Here is a 17,634-nt window from a genome sequence, read left to right as displayed (position 1 = left end):
AATTCAGCTGAGAAATGAAACTGACTATATGTGTGTGTGTGTGTGTGTGTGTGATGGTGTGATTTTTTTTAACTCTGCGTATTTGCATGCACCCTTCTGCTACCATCAGTTTATGATTATTCATATCTCCCCCATAGACAGCAGCTAATGCTGATTGCAGTTTATCTTTTTCATCGTATACATTCACTGCATGAGACAAGGGACATGACAGAGTACATATTTATCAGGCTCATATTTACAATCCCTGATAAACTGTGTTGCTCTACAGTCAGCAACCTGCAGGTTTTGGTGCCTCACTCAGCCCGCCGAGTAAATAATGCGAGCGGAGACGCAGACACCTGCCTCGAACCACCGCCGAGCAGATTAATAACAAACGCTCCCTCCTCCTCTCTTCCATTTGCTTTAGTGCTTTTTCTCACATTTCCAATCAGACTAGTACTTTCTATCCATCTCTTTGTTTTCTCTCTGTCTCTGCCACTCTTCAGACACACACACACACACACACACTATAGCAATAACTAAAAGCCCTGGGGTATGATAACGAAAGGGGGAGAGAAAGAGGTGTGTAATGTGAGTCTTTCTGGGACTTATCAGCATTTTGCAGAGACACAAGAGGACAAAAGCATTTGAATCCCAGCAGAATGGATAGGACTGCATGCACTTAACAAATATCAGAATCAACAGTAGCTGTCGATTAAAGAAGCTTGTTGTAGCTAGAAAGTGTATCATTGCACTGGCTGTACTCTCAAGGCATAAACCGCTGAATGGCCGTACGTGGCTATCGGTCCACATTGAGCTTTTGTCTACCTAAGGCAGAGCTGTTGCCCATCTCTGGTAAGTCATTCTTGCGGACGACAGATGGCAAGTTACAGGCCTCCTTATATAGACAAATATTACCTGCCAAATGAAAATTTATTTTCTATTTTCTATCCACTGCACCATTTTGGTAGCTCATCAGATAAACCAAGATAGAAGCAGGAGAGCGAAGATGAGATGAGAAGAGAATAAGGGAGGATGGCAGACTATGGGAGAGGAGATGGAGAAAATAGGCATGAAGAAACAGTGAAGAGAGTAAAAGATAAGAGAGCTAAGCAAAGGTAAGCACTGGCAGGAGAAAACAAGCAAAAGAGTGGAAAGCAATAAAAATAGAAAAGATCAAGGGGTGAAACAATAATCCTGCACAAAACAGCCAAGACGGACCTCTCAGTTTGTTTAAGTTTCTCAGTCCGTCTCTGTGGATCTTCTGTAACGGCCGTGCTCGGAAAGGCACTGCATGGCACAAACTCTAAGTCATTTTCTCCTTGTCCCTGGACGCATTTCAGAGGGTGAAATGGATTGAAACTCGAGCATAGAAAGCTTTTCGGAGACACAAAACTGCTTTAACAACATGTTCCCGGTCTGTGGCATTTAAGAACTCGGGGGAACCAAGAACCTCCAAATGCGAACTCTCTCCGCAGTAGCTTAACGCAAAGGCGAAGCTTATTCTAGTTGTGATTCTTATATGGAAACGTGTAATAATTTAAATCACATTAAGTGTACTAAAGCCATTTCCTTTCTGTGCAGGAGCGTTCCCCTTGTTCGACAAGCTTTAATCCAAGGTCCTCACTCTGCTAAATTTTTTGTTGCCTTTGCTGCTTTGGTGGTGCTTTGCTTTATACAGAGGTAGACTTTTGATATTCAACATTAATGCACCTTTTCTGCTACTTTATGCCCCCATAAGTTATTTACATACATCCAGTACAAGTGTTTCTATTTATTAGTGGTTGAGCTGCCTAAACAGCAGTAATGTCACAGTGACACAACACCATAACTGCAAACCTCCAGGAAATGAGAAGGTGTAAGGAACATGGCACAAGGTTTCTGAGCTTATGAATAAGCACATTTTTGAGGGCTTCATAAGCTTTTGGTGGATCAAAACAGAAACATATGTGATTAAGTGAATCTCTTTGGAGAATTTGAATTCAATTGAGCATAAAGAACACATTTTTTTTTCACAATGATGTTTAAAAGAAGCAGAAATTTATTTTTTGCCATTTTAGTGTTAGTAGGTGTTTTTTTTATTAACTGATCTTTATTAACATTTTACACAAAAACTAGTCCATGTATGTAAGATTTTTAAACCTGCTAAAAATGGGCAATTGACTCCTTTTCCTTTTTCCTCAATGCCAGCAGATGAATTTGCCTTTTTTTTTAACTTAAAAAAGCAGATAGTTGGAAGACAACAGAACTTGTTTTAAAGCACAAGGTGTATGGAAGCATGCATGCAGCTTTTTTAAAGCATCAGTAATCATCTGTTGACTTGGGTTTGGGGTTTTAACATCTGATTTCATTTTGTTGCACTTCTCTTGGTCTGTTTTGAAGTGTAAACTTCTGCCTATCGCGTCTCTAAAATGAATCCATCAGCACATACAACATCCGTTTACTCACCTTCCACGTACAAACAAAATTCATATTGAGAGATGACTAGAGCACATCACTGCACTCAGGAATCAGGCAGCACTTGTTAGATACTTGTTCCTTTGGAAACCTTTGTCACCCCATCTCTCAATACCAATCCAGAGTCCTCTGCTTCTGTGTAATAGCTCCGATATGAGGGGCCAGGAGGTGACATGATTGGTGTTTCTGATGGTGTGGCTTTCACCGTAAGGAAGACAAACTAACCTTTGAGTTCAAAAGTTGCGTTTATGATAGACTACGGGGTCACCTTTCGCTGCCGTGTGCGCTGTTTATATTGGACTTGTGATTGAACTGTTCAGCAGTTGAGCTGCTTTTTCTTCTGGTTACAAGCTCTCCCCACCTGAAGTCTTCTGGATTTGATGCTGTGTGTAGGATGATAAAACACCAGAGCTCATATATGATCGCTAAACCATTTGGAGTGGATCGATAGCTCAGCACATAAGTGTTTCTGTCACAGTAATAACATGGCCGAGCAGCTTTGGAGTGCCTATGAGAGATGTCTGAGCGAGCTCGTGGTCTTTTCTATGGAGTGGATCACGTTATTTTGCAGGTACAGTGATGTCTGACGTGGTTCCTTTTTGTTTTCACCTCAAGATTTGTGTTTCAAGGAATAATATGGGGGCGGCACGGTGGTGCAGTGGTTAGCACTGTCGCCTCATAGCAAGAGGGTTCCAGGTTCGAATCTCGGTCTGGGCCCTTCTCTCTGGAGTTTGCATGTTCTCCCTGTGCCTGCGTGGGTTTTCTCCGGCTTCCTCCCACAATACCAAAAACATGCACATGTGGTTGTCTGTCTTTGTGTGTTGGCCCTGCGATTGACTGGCGACCAGTCCAGGGTGTACCCTGCCTCTCGCCCGTAGTCAGCTGGGATAGGCTCCAGCCCCCCCGCGACCCTGACGGATAAGCGGTATAGAAAATGGATGGATGGATGGAATAATATGGCAGATGTAAAGAGATTTGCAAAGAGCTTTAATGTTGTTATGCACACGAATGATATGATGTGCTAAAAATGCCTACTGTCCCATATGCATTTTTACATGTGTGCTGCTTGGAGTCCAGTACAGGCGTAGAAGTTAGAAGTTTTCAACGGGAATGCAGAAATTAAACTGAACATGTGCAGGATTTAAAACTTTTCTGGAAGCTTGAGCAGCGTGATTATAGCTTCTATTTTTTTATTCTTATCTTTTATTTTTGACTTTTTTTTTTCATTGCCATCCATGCAATTCTTGTGAAACTACACTACAATGAGCTTGTAAAAAGTTTATTTTCAGTGAAAAGTAATGATAGCTGGCCACACTGCTACTCTTAAACCTGCCTCAGCTGGTTGTTTTTGGGCCTCTTGGGGGCAGCGATAACTAGTTGTGACACAGCATTGACATTCCACCTTTTAAGCTGTTAAGGTGAACTTGTTTAAAAGCAGTTGCTTATCCAGCATTTATCAAGCAGCATTATGATTAAAACAGAGTTGTATCCTCTGTCTTTTGGTCTCCATCAGTTCCTGTGGGACGTTTCTGTCTCTTTAGCTGCTAAATGTTCCACCATGTACATCAGCCAGTCTCTCCTGCATCTAAAGCTCCTCCTAAAGCCAAGCATTATTTCAGACTTGTTTTATGGGACTATTGTTGCTTGCTGATTTTGACCTTAATCTCTAATAACATATTGACTGAACTATCTGTTTCTAAAGTCAGCAGGCCAGACGTCACTGCATGCTTCTTAAAAATTCCAAAGAGAACTATTGATGTGTTAATATAGTCATGATCCGCTCAAAAGCTTAGGCTCCCATTGTTTTTAATTGAAGATGATATTTTGGGGATTTATTGGACGTGGGTGCAGGCAGGGAGATGCCTGCTCTGCTGTGTGTGAATGTGGCTGAGGATAAGGAAGTGGAGGGTTTATTGTCTGAGCATTGAAATTGGCTCTTTTCGGAGTTGGGATTTCATTAAAGTCAGAGAATAGGCCTGTCAAACAGTTCTGGCAAGGTGACTGATGTTTCCCCGCTGCCTCAAACGGTAAAGAAAAGGAATATATAACTTTCCTCACCCTGCATTCATAGCTCAGCAAAAATGCATCTTGCATTTTAAATTGCTGGTGTCTGAAAGTGATAATAAATTAAAAAGCGGCTCCTCCAAGAGGTTATTCTGCTTATCTGCACACGCGGCGTCTGCGGACCCAGTTATTAAATTTGAATTTAGGAGGTCTGTTGGTTTCCATGCTTGCTAATGGAAGGCAGAGCTTTGCTGTTTTATCCATTTCATTAAGTGCTTCTTTCATGATTTATGATTTGTCCAAAGAAAGTAAAGCGTTGGTGGTTGTTTGTTGTGTCTGTTCAAAAACATCAGCAGGCAATTTTACTTGGAAAATAATTGAAACAATAAATGAACTCATTTCTCATTAATTGTATCTTATAGGGCCGCTTCATACTAATCAAATTAGGCCACAAGACAAACATTTTAGAATGCACATGGAGTTTTATCAACAGAAATGTAATAAATGAATGGCTTTCATTTCTTTTTTCTGTATATTGCTATTTTTAAAGGGGAAAACATGCACATCCAATTTGCCACTAACAACATTTGCTATCCAAATTATTTCTGGAGAAGTCACAAATTTAAGATGAAAGCAGCGGCGAGGCTGATCATCTTTGAGTTCAAAGGCTCGCTTCTGTGTTTGAAGAATCATACAGGAAGAGGAAGGTGGTTCAAAGCTTCCAGCTTGTGTAGGAAGGGATCAGTAGCGTTTCAAACATGGTCTGAGGCTGTGCCAATGGGATAAGCCATTAGTTAATGTGTTATTTCAGTTTGTTAGCGACACACACAGACTTATTGCTCTTATGACTTCCTCTTCATGCTTTTCTGCTTCCAAGGTGCCACTTCTCCCTCTTGTACCGTGAGTTGTAGCAACTGAAGATATGAGTGCAGTGCAAACTTTACTGTGAAAATCTGGAAGAAGAATTTTTGTTTTTTGGGTCTGTGTCAAGAAGAAAATAAGAAAGAAAAAGGAGGAAAAGTTCCTGTATGTTCATCATAAAAAAGCAAAGGTGATTCAGGTGTTAAATACAAAATCGAGGACAAAGTCCTAGTTATAAGGATAACATAATACGTGTATTTAATCAAGTTTCTTTATTGCATCTGGAATGGTTTTAGGCAGCAGTTAATGATTATTTTCATTATCAATTAATCTCCCCATTTCTAGATGACTCACTTAGTCGGAAATTTCGGAAATTAGTGAAAACACAGCTGCACTAAATGAGGCCTTGAAATTAGTTTATTTGTCCGAAAATTAAACAAAGGATAGATTGAATTTGCTGAGATAAATGTTGTGTGATTTATTGCCTGGAAATCGTCTAACCAGGAAAGTCTGCTGCTCAGTTATTGTACTGCCCAGTTTGAGAGTGTTTCTCAGGCGATAGCTGTTTGACACACTCATAGATTCCCATATAAACCAGGGCAACCCCCCCCTCCGGACTGGCAGGAAAACATGGAGTGTAGTGATTAACCCCCCTCCCATAAGCTGGCTGATGTGCCCTTGAGCAAGGCACTTAAGTTTGCTCCCCGGGCGCCTGAAATGGCAGCCCACTGCACCTGTGTGTATCACTGCGTGTTGCATGTGTGTGTTCAATCAGTGATGGGTTAAATGCAGAAGAAGAAGAATTTCAGTGTATGTAAAAATATACTGACAATAAAGGTTTGGAGTTTGAAGTTAGGACTGGTCTGATTGTGTTGCTCTCTCTCAGCAGCACCAGTGAACCAGTCAGCTTTCTGAAGAGTTTTCTCTCACTTAATGTACTCGCGCTGCAAACTTGCAGAATGACAGGGTGGTCAAGTCACCACAGAAAGACAAACAGTAATGCCTGACACTCTCCACTGGCAATTATTTTGAGTATATTCTGTGTCTTTTGGTTTGTGGTTGCTCACTGAGATAGCTTTGACCTCAACACTAACAGTCTGCTGAGTAAAATGTCAAAACACACAGTTATTATTTGATGTTGTTGGTCTTATTTTTTTCCTATTAGGGGCAGATTCCAGATGAAATGAACTTAAAACAACACCACACAGGTGATCATCAGTCTCACGTCATCAGAAATGGACTTTTATCTATCTCTCCTCATCTGGATAAATCTATTAATGGTGTTCCCTTTTTCTGTCCCTGGTGCATTTGAGGTAGACCTGATCTACTTGTACGCCTTCCTCCTTAAAATAACCGGTGAAACTCTTACTCAGTGTAAGCATCTACACCTAAAGTCTGTGCCATATTTTAAAGGTTTATACAAGAGGGGAGGTGGCATTGTGGATGGCTTACCGTCATGTTGATCACAAAACACTGTGTGGCCCCCAGAATGAAACCCTGTCCCCAGGTATCCCACTCAAATTGGCAGTTTCAGATTGACAAATTCCTTCCCACTCCTCCGTTTGTCCTTTTTTTTTCACTACCCTTTTCCTGTGCTCCACTATCTTCTGCCTTACCCGTCCTAATACTGCTGTAAGAGCTCTGTAATAGTTTGTGTTTACTTTCACTCGCCCCTCATTTTCCTCATCATCCTTTTTTTTGGGGGGGAGGAAGCGGCTTTCAGCAGGATGAGTGAGAGGCAGCAGGTTGGAGGTTTTCTGCAGAATTGGGTCTGAGATATTTCTTGTGAAAGTTCCTCTTACTCACCAAGTTTTTAGATGCCACTCAGCTCTCAGCTCCTTCGTATTCCATCAACTTTGCTGTTGAGGTCTATCGATTGTGCCCACTCAGTGATCCAAGGAAACTGAAAAGGAGGGAAAACTGACCGGAGAGCTCTTGTGCAGACAAACATTGCTTTGGAACGTATTGCACTGAATGCTTGAAAGGAAGAAGGAGCAGCTCGCTTAGTGCTAATGTGGTGTTTTAGTCAAGTTGTCACTCTAAACAGTGACTGCTGTTGAAGTTCAGTATGCGGACATTTACATCTACTTTACCTCACATCCTGAAAACATTTGAAACAGTTGTTCTTTGGGATTCTGTTGGGGCTGTATTTTCCTAAATTGAAATAGACTCAGGGAGCCCTCTGGATTTAGATGCTACACACAGATGCTATGTGTTGTTTTCGACTAGTCTGGTCCATCATGATCAGGCAGTTTCCTCTGCTATGAACCATGTTGCTGATAATTCTCTCCTCCAAGCCAGGCAGACACTTAATAGTCCAAATTTTGACTCAAATTGGTTGCCCCCACCGACTAATTTTAGACTCTGCTGTTTGTTGTTGTTTTGCAGTTTGAAGGGGGTTGCGTTGCGCAGTTAAATGCCTGAATGATCATTCAGTGGGTTTGTTGATGACCAAGTGGAATTCTGGCATGTCAGAAATTCTGATCTACCTTCTTCCAGTTTGAGCAGTTCCACTGTCCAATTTCCCACATGGCTGCTGTCAAAAGGCTGTAGTAAATTGTAGTCTTGAGACTGCTGTGATTTAAAACTGAAGTTGAGGTGAACACTGCAGAACAGTCAGGCTTTATTGTCTGCCTCCTAAATCCTTCTGTGGCTTCATATTTTGATTTTTTTTTATATATATTTCTTTCTGTAGAATTGCACAAAATGATGCTGTTATTGTTTCCTTTCGCCAACCTTCTTGAACACATAAACGTTATTGGAATCGTTAGTTAGTGGACCAAACGTCCAGGTGATTATTCTTTGTGTTCATTGTGATCACCCAGTCGACTGAGCTGCAGGTTTTTGGTGCAGACTCATACTAATTTCCTTTAATACAGTTTTAAAGCCACAGTTAGGTCTGTTCACAACTCTATTGTCATATCTCTCTTTCTCTTCATTACTCATCATCATCTGGCTCCACTGGGGCCATTTAGGCACATTAATACTTCAGGTCTACCTCCCCAACAATTCAAGACCCAAGTCCAGACATTTTAATAGGCTCCTTGTGGCGATTCTCTCTCTTGGCATGAATCTTTCATGGTGCTTTGGAACACTCAACCCATCAGTGGGAGAGACTCAAGAGACCAACTGGCACAGGCCACATATCTCTCCTAATGATGTGTTTTGGAGGGAGCAATGAGGACACCTGCCAGAGGTAGAAAGGAAGCGAGAGGGATACAGACAAATACATACGTGTACGACACCAGAGTAAATTTACATTATGGAGACTAAACACTCAACTAAATTTGGCTTGAAGATAATACATCAGAGTGTCACATTCACCGTGACAGCTAATTTGAAGTATCTCCAAAAACAAGCCTGATGCTTTACAGCTGGAATCCAGGTGTCTGCATCAGTCCTAACAGTGATTTGCTTAAATTGTGTCTTGCAGCTGCATTTTTGAGTACACCAAGGCGCCCTGACTCAGTTATTGTTAATTGCAAGTACCAGGCAGACATATTCTAATCAGATATGTGTTGCGATTTTGGTGTACAGTTACTTTGCATATATTGTAGCTTTACACAAGAGCACGAGTTGTGAAAAGTCCTTCAAACCTTTTGTTCTTGGCAAAGAACTCAGTAATAAAAAAATATGTTCAACCTCGGGTGTAATGTGGACATGTCCCTCTCATTTTTCAGGATACTTCTTTTGCCTTCCTGCACTTTTATCTTTTCATGTTTATTTTCAAGTCCTCCTGAGTGTTTTCCTCTCCTTGTCAGCTGTCACAGTTAAGAATAGAGAAGTTGATAGAAGTGTTGATACATTCATCTGAATGGCCTTCAGTTATTAACATAATGAGCAGCAGCAGGTGCTTTGAAATCTTCCTCTTGCCCTGGGTTTTGCCTCTCAGGCTCCTTACAGGTTGCCCTCACTTACTGGTGAAGGTTGCTTCAGCTGTATGCAAAAATGAAAGAAATAAACTCTATTTAGGGCTTAAAAAAAGGTATTGGCAACTGTTTGTCAGGTAAAAAGAAATAAATTTGTATTTTACCTTATGGTTAATTTTCTTTTTAAAAGATGCTAGTATTAAACATCAAAGATAAGAAAGCATAGAAGTGTGTGAAAGAAGATGATAGTGTAGTGAAGATGAGAACTACAACAACAGAAAGTTTATCTACTTAATAACCCAAACTTGTTTTTCAAGCAGGATTAGTGCAATAACAATGCAAAGGTTTACATAGCACGTCTGTTGTTTTAGATACATTATGGAAAACAACTTGTTTTCATGGTCAGCTGATTTTGGGATTGATTCCACACATTTCATTAATCCCATGCAGTGATGTGCACCTCAGCGCCTCCCGGTTGTCCGGCTTTAGTTGTTGTAGTGGGACTTGCTTGTAATTGTCTACAGTGTGGTGCTGACTCAGGATCAGACCTCACTGGCCTTTAGAAAGACCTACAAGACTCTGTCACGGCTCACCATAAGTGTGGTTTTAATAGGCAGGAAATGGCTGCGCTCCAGAACAGGTCTAACACTGAGAGCTGGAGGAAGTGTGAGTGGGGAATATGTGCAAGTAAAGGTGGGAAGTTCAGGGGGAAACGGTGAAGGAAAGCTGATTCTGTATCTTCTCTGCCAAAGGTCCTCGCGGTTTCAGGTGATGACACAGCACCTCGTTAACGCAGCGGCATCCTGTGGCTGCCATGCCAGGGTGCTGTGGTGATTTATTATCTGTGATCCACCCAAAGCCGCCTCAGATTAAAGGAATGCCTCGCTCGTGGAACCAAGCATAACAACTGCATTACAAAATGGGAGGGGTGGGAAAGTGTTGAGAGCTCATTGAGGCATGTTTTATGTATATTCATAAGACTCTTGGTCATGTGGTATGAAATGAAGTTGTTTTCGCTAAGACAGCGACACTACGGTCAGCACACAGTTTCATCCATGCTTTGAGAGGAGAGACGGCATTCTGCAGTGAGCAGACATTTCGCAAAATTAAATACAAGAGCACAATTAGCATGTTCGTACATTATATAGACAAAAATGTCGGGACACCTGAGCATTATACCAACGGGGACATCGCACTCTAAATAGACAGCTTTGCAGCTATAACAGCTTCCACTCTTCTGAGAAAGTTTTCCACAAGATTTTGGAGTGTGGGAATCTTCGCCCATTCACGCAGTAGAGCGTTTGGGAGGTCAGACACTGATGTTGGACCAGAAGGCCTGGCTCACAATCTCCGTTCCAGTTTATCCCAAAGGTGCTGGATGGGGTTGAGGTCAGGACTCTGTGTGGGCCAGTCAAGTTCCTCCACATTAAAACTCATCCAACCATGTCTTTATGGAGCTTTGCTTTGTCACAGTCATGCTGGAATAGAAATATTTCTTCCCCAAACTGTTGCCACAAAGTTGGAGGCATAGCATTGTCCAAAATATCTTGCTGTGCTGAAACATTGAGATTTCCCTTCCCTTCACTAGATCTACGCACAACCGCTGAAAAACAGCCCTGTCCCAATACTTTTGTCTGTGTAGTGTAGCAAAAACAATGAAGAATGGAGTCACCATAAACATTATTCCGCAGGCCAAGACATTGTCCCCATCAAGAAAAATCACAGTTCATGTCTCAGTTTGAGAGCAGCTTAAGACCAGATTTTGTAAAATATTCAAAAAGATGACTGATTGATAGGAGAGACTTTCATTTAACCCCATTATCAGCTTTTGATGTGACTGCTGTCAGTTTTTGGACTCTAGCGTCATTAAGTTCATAATTAAACAGCTGCTTTGCCATACGGTAGTTGAGTTTGTTGAGACAGTAACAAACCTCAATGTCACATTTTGCTATCCTCTTGTTTCTTTGATTCCCTCCCCTCATCAGGATGTTTTTTTCTTTTTTCTTCTTGAAAACTGAGACTGATCGTTTAGGTTTTATTTTTATCTTGTCTTCACCACTAACAGCATGCTTACACATAGGAGCTGCATATCAGGTTGGATCAGGTGAAGTCGGAGTGCTGAGTTGTTAAAGCTGGACCAGCTTAGGTGCACTTGCAAACTTGTGCACACAGGGTTGCTTCAGGTCTCGTACTGTGAGCTGTTTGATGGATGCTCTTATCCAGTGTCAGACGGTGTGTACATTCTCAACATTGATGGCCCTAGTGGGACTCCTACCCCTAACCTGAGAAGTATATTTCCTAGTTGTATAACACTGCACCAAGGCATTTTTGTAGGGCTGTAACACACCAGAAAACAAGGGCTCTGAAAAATTTCTTGAAGTGTTTTTTTTATTTTCTTATCTCATGAAACATTTTTCTTTTTCTCTTGCAAAAAAAATACTAGTTTTACTGTTGAAAAACAAAACCACATCTCTCCCTGTCTTCAAGGGAGACTGTGAGTACTTGCACTTCCCCAGTTTGCTCAGTTTTCTTCTTGTTGTATTTTCCAATGAACATGTACAAGTATAAGAACATGCTGAAGCATCTGCAGCAGCGGTACTAATGATGAACAATTACATTATGATCATAATATGTGAGTTTAATTATTTTCCCCCTTCTTTCCTATCAGCACACACAGAGGGTCAAACGCTCACAACTTCTCAGCTTTTAATTAGGCTTTTCTTGTATTTCATAATTTAGTATTATGTCTTAAAACACACCGTGTGAAGTATGTCTCACACATATCTGATACTTGTCTTTTTGCGTGCAACATTTTCTATCATTAAATCAGAAAGGCAGTGAGCTGTGAGTTCCCTCGGCAGGCTTTTTGTGAAGAAAGCCACGCAGCTACAGAATGTGGTGATATCAGGGGAGGGGGATGAGGACTGTTGCTGTGCCTTAAGCAGAAGATCTGCTCTAATTAGTTGTCCAGAATAAGCTACAAATTGTTCAGCCCACACATTAATACACTCTGTATATCTACCACTCCTGGGCCACGTGGGGGCCACTGAGCCCAGCTGCCACTGTCGTGTTCACAGCGAAACAGTGTAGTGATCTTCACTGGTGGTGCAGCCCGGCTCAGCCCACACTGTTAGCTAATTAGCTATAACCACAGTGGATGTGAATTCTCAAGGCAACCTACCACAGCTGCACAAAGCTGAACTTCATTAAATTGAAAGGGGGGTTTTTTTTCTACTTTTTTTCTGTAAAAGATTGTGTGGAAAGTAGCAGGGAAGCCATTTATCTGCACTTTTCACCAGCGCTATTCAGTTGTTGCTGAAGAAACTCACCGCAACTCCCGTTCATTGTAAGTGTTTTTGACTTAACATCAGACACTGTCATTCTAAAATGCCAATCCTGAGAGCCCAGAGAATGGTTTCATGGTTTTCAAGACCAGAAAGTGGTGCAGATAGCCCGTTAGATGCACAGCATCAACACTGACATCTCACAAAACCTTCTCTTCCCCTTAACTGTACCTTTTGATTTTGCTCGTTATCTCTTTTTTTTTAGTTCAGCTCATCTCTGCTGTGTGCCAGATGGTTCTTTGCCTCTGCATCGTCCCTTGAAATTATTAAAACATGGACCTTGTCGCATTTTTGCAGATAAAACATCATCAAAAGTTAGTGACCCATTGTGACTGTGCTGCTGGCTACATCCAAATTTATGAAAGTGATACGAACTCAGCTCAACCAAAAAGTGACCAGCTGTGACTTAAAGATCCTCAACCTCTTGCTAACAGTCCTTTGAAATCCCATTTCCCTTTCTCATTATTACATGAATTTTCATTAGAGAGACGGTGCGGAAAGATTATCACGGAGGTCACAAATGTAGATTCAACAGGCTTAGACAAACAAAGAAAGGCTGACTGTAGTCTTGAGGGCTAAAAACATAAATCTGTCAAAGAGAAACACTTTGTCCTTCATGTGAATGCAAATCCACGCATTCAGTCAAACAAAAGAGGGTCAAATTATATAATCAAGGTTTCATTATTCATTCATAAAGACTAATTCATAAGCCTACAGTGATTGTACGGTTTGCACAGTCTGATGCACATGTGTTACACAACTCTAGTCGTCTAGTTTTCTGTGCAGAGAGCCCGACTCTGAATGATGCAGTGGAAACCCTGCACACCAGTTTGCAGTCCGTGTTGGACTTTTCTGGCTTTGTACGCTCTTGTGGTGTCATTTCATCTCAAGTGTTCACGACCTGCTCTTGAAACACAGTTGACTTCCACGTGGCCAAATGAACACCTCTTTTTCTGAAAGTGGACACATGCTCATATAAATGCTCTTTATTTATAATTTTAAGGAATTTCAAAAGCGTTAACGTGATCTTGAACTCATTTTAGAATAATTGGGATTTTTTTTTCTTAGGTAAAATTAAATGAATGTTGTAGTAGTTAAAGGGTTTCCTTCCTGTAGTTGTCTTGGATATAATGAAAACTGGGATATTAAAGCTTTTCCTCACGGATGAAGATGATGATGATGATGATGTTGATGATGCTGATGATGATTGGTTGATGTCGGGCAGCCATCCTTGAGCACACGATCAGGAGTGTAGAACTTCTGACCTGCCGTCTTGTCTCTTGGTATTGGCATGTTGTTTCTCTGGTCAATCCCTGATTCGTTCTGATCACTAGCTCTGTGTTCACTTATTGATCCTCTTGTGCCCAACAACCAGCCAATTAGTTTAACCAAAGAACGGTCAGCGTCCTGTGAAATCACGTCTGTGTTTGCTTTTTGTGCCCCTGAAAATGAATCGTTCATCCTCTTGCAAAGCAGCTTTTGAGGGGTGGCCTGCTTAGCTGTGGCTGCAGTTATTGATTAGTGCTGTGTGTGTTCTGTGCTGTGATGATGGGTTGTTACTCCAGCAGTCCTACGGCTGTTTGACCCTGGTCCTCCCACACTTTGACCCTCCGCACAGCACAACAGCAGGGATGTGAAAACTCAGTGCCAGATATCTGCTTCCCTCCAGCTGAATGGAACGGCTTCGGCGTGTTGCAGCAGGAAGCTGAGCCAGATATTCTGTGGAGTGTGATTTTGATTGTGCTCACATTGTGGCATGGAAACAAAGCTTTTCCTTGTGTATTAAGAGTCTTAAAAAACAATTCTAATTTCTTTTTAAAAACAAAAAAGGAAAAAGTAGTTTAAGAGTCTTTAATTTCTGATAGTCTTCATATCCTTCTTTAATTGTTTAAAATGACTGATGTGTAATTTGGCCATATTGTTCCACTGACACATTAATACTTTGACCAGTGTGACTGAATGGCATGGATTTAGTTGTGTTTTGTATGGTTTGAAAAAGGAGTAGGAAAAATTTTAATGGGCAAACCCTGCAGAATTAAATCATAAGCTCATAAAAATAAAAAAATATCTCATTTATAAAGCATGTCAAAGTGTCAATCATAATGATGATTATTTTCTGCTTTTTTGTTTTACATAATTAGAGGCTGAATGTTTTTGGGTTTTAGATTGTTAGTAGGACAAAACAAGCAGTTCTAAGATGTTTTCTGTGTCATCTTAGCCTCTGGAAAATAATGATTGGCATTTTAGACATTGAACCATAAAAAGGATAAATTAATCTCTAGTGAAAGTTAACTGCAGCACCACCCGCATTAAATTCAGTCTTTGAGCGTCTTTCATGGGAATGTCATCACTGATTAATGCTTCCATTTTACATTTTCTGTGCCTACAGTCATGCAGTCTAAGCATACCATCTGCTTGTTTTCCACTCTCCCCAGCATTTATTTGTTGCTGGTCATAAAGTCCTGCTTCCCTCGCAGGTTCCATCATGTCTTTTGATAATTTCTGCAAAGACAGTATGACATGCAGTCTGCAACATCCCTCAAAAGAATCAGAGAAGGAGACAGAGTTCTAACGTTTACCAGATCCCACGTTTTGTGCACATTACTTTTGTTCGTTTTCCCTTTAAAGCTACAGAAGGAGCGAGACAGCTTGTCGTTATATAAGATGGAGTAAGTTTCAAATAAAGCTTGAGACATTTGCTGGTTTTCATTCTGCGGGGCAGAACATCCTGCTGGGACGCAATCAGACTGGCACTATTTTTTGTTCTTTCAACACTTTCTGAAGAAAATGATTACCTTTGTGGAAATATTTGCCCCATAAGATTCATTGGTGCTGTTCCTTTAATCATATTGGGTGCTTGTTCTTCACATTCTGTGAGACTCCTGCTGCATACATTACTGGTATTTGTTTTTATAAATGCAAGAGGAACTGTTTAAAATGCTGCCCTCTCGCATATGATGCAAGATTCGGGATAAAGAAGAGCAACAAAAGAAAACAACAAGGATGATGCAGATTGTGTTGTTTCTTTGGATTTATGAATGCTTTTCATTATGTGCTGCTTTAATGTGTGGTACAGCACAAATGCCAAATCACAAATGAAACACAGTACAGTAGATTCAAAATAGCTTAACGGCACCTGATTGAACTGAAATCAAATCCCAGCTCCATGACCTGTAATCGCTGTTTTCCTGAGCCTGAAGGAAATTTAATACGTATTTTACAGCGACTGTTTTAGTCTGAAAAATGGCTGGAGCCCCATTTTCTTTGAGGAGCCTATAATGAGCTTTTTGGGGTGAGAGGATTTTCTGCTGGAGGCCTTGTCAGAGGCAATCGGATTCATGTTGTCTATTTCTCACAGGCTTTTGTGAGCTGATCTTTCATGCAGTATTGATAATACAGATGACATCATGTTACTCTCAAAATCCAAAGACTGAGGGGGGGGGGGGGGGGGATCCTACATGACCTGTCCATCTTTTGACAGGTTGCCTGGATGGCACCCACTTTCTTCATGTTTGTTTTATCAAGCTGAGGGAAATTGAATTCCATGAACATGTCACTGTTGAAAGCACTTGAGTCTTGTATGTTTGTATACGTGTAGCTGGAATTGATTCTCAATTTATTTCAAAGGCTGTATGCATTTTTCTCTTGTGCATGCATCATGGCATTCCTTTGACGGGAAGAAAACATTCTCTCATTTCTCTTAAAAGATATCTCGTAGCAGATAGCAGCAGGACCATTAAGAAACATGGCTTATGTGACTGCTGCTCTATTGTCTTCGAGAAACATCAAAGCAAATTAGAGGAAGCAAGAAGTGTGTCTTCATCTAAGCCAATTTCCACAGCAAGAACATAATTTTTGGAGATATTACGACTTTTTCAAAATCTGTGTGGGTGCTCGAAAGGATGACACTCGATTGAGATATCTCGATAATCAGTTGATGTATTGTCAACAAATTTCATGATCCCTTGAGGTTAAATCCTGATGACTTTGGTGATCCTTTGATTTGAGCTTGAGCTACTCGAGCTGCCTGTTAGCATTGTTCATATATGTACGGCGTGCATGACAAAGATGTCTGACTGATGGTATTGTTGCTCTGTTAGATTGAATTACATTTGCAGGGAGTTGTCAGTATAGTATGTCTGACTTTTTTCTTCAGTTTATTTCTCAGTCCAGAACCTGTAGAAGTGTTTTTTGGGACTTGTGCACTGTTAGCAGTCCATCATCATCATTGTGAGCTTGTTGACTGGTTTTCCTTTTGGATATGCATGAATTTATGTGATTACTATATTTTGGCTTTTAGCTTTAGCTAACTGTTGCTATGTTTCGCTGCAGTCAGAAATTCATCACTCATCTTGGGAGCTAAGATTTCTTTTCTTCATGCCTTCCGTGTGTTGCTCTCTGTTTTGCTGCCTCAAAGACAGCCTCCTTCTACTTAACACATCGCACCCAGGACACTTTTTTCATCTGCAGTTTGGGAGGAATTTAGAGCTTTAATTTCATAAATACTGACACCCCCGAGATGCATTCTTATCTCTTAAACTTGCTTTTTATCTCCTGGCATCATTCAATCTTTAATTTAGGTGGAGTGGCTGCAGGGAAAATGTCAATCTTATTGTTTATTTGTGTGTGTGTGTGTTAATTGCATGCTTGTCCTTAATCCAGTCTGATCAATAAGCTATCATTCCCTTTGCCTTGAGCAATACCAATTTAATTACATCTGTGTTCGGAGGTGTTGCCTTGCTGTCAGTCCACTGACTGGGATGTCTGCCCTCTGTTTATGTTGCAGATGATGAAGTTTGCCTGGGACAACTACAAGCGCTACGCTTGGGGCAAGAATGAGCTGCGACCCTTGACGAGAAACGGGCATATCGGCAACATGTTTGGTGAGTGTCTGCGTTTTGCTCGAGGCTCAAAGGACCAGAAAGGTCATCAAGCATTTTTTTCAATACATGTTGACCTTTTTTCTGCAAAGATTTTTCAGCCTAGAAAAACTAGAAATAACTGGGTGATAAAGAAAATTGTTTCAGGTAAATAATGTCGTTTTTAACGTGCACACTATCAGCCTTTGAGATTTAAAAATAAAAATCATTTTAAAAATGTAAAATAACTAGAGTTAGGAT

At 40.9% G+C, this 17,634-nt stretch overlaps 1 protein-coding gene across 4 annotated transcripts in view; it reads left to right on the top strand.

Annotated features, from left to right (window-relative positions):
* LOC124064191 (mannosyl-oligosaccharide 1,2-alpha-mannosidase IC) overlaps positions 1-17,634 on the top strand; it is a 165,297-nt gene that overhangs the window by 56,340 nt on the left and 91,323 nt on the right. For all 4 annotated transcript variants that reach the window (XM_046398421.1, XM_046398420.1, XM_046398418.1 and 1 more), the window contains one exon: positions 17,301-17,397. In XM_046398421.1, coding sequence (XP_046254377.1) covers positions 17,301-17,397 — 97 coding nt within the window. The remainder of the gene's footprint in view (positions 1-17,300; positions 17,398-17,634) is intronic.

This window comes from Scatophagus argus, chromosome 9 (assembly GCF_020382885.2).
Source record: "Scatophagus argus isolate fScaArg1 chromosome 9, fScaArg1.pri, whole genome shotgun sequence".
NCBI lineage: Eukaryota > Metazoa > Chordata > Actinopteri > Scatophagidae > Scatophagus > Scatophagus argus.
Note: the sequence above shows the minus strand (reverse complement) of the source record. Positions and strands in the feature narration are given on the sequence as shown.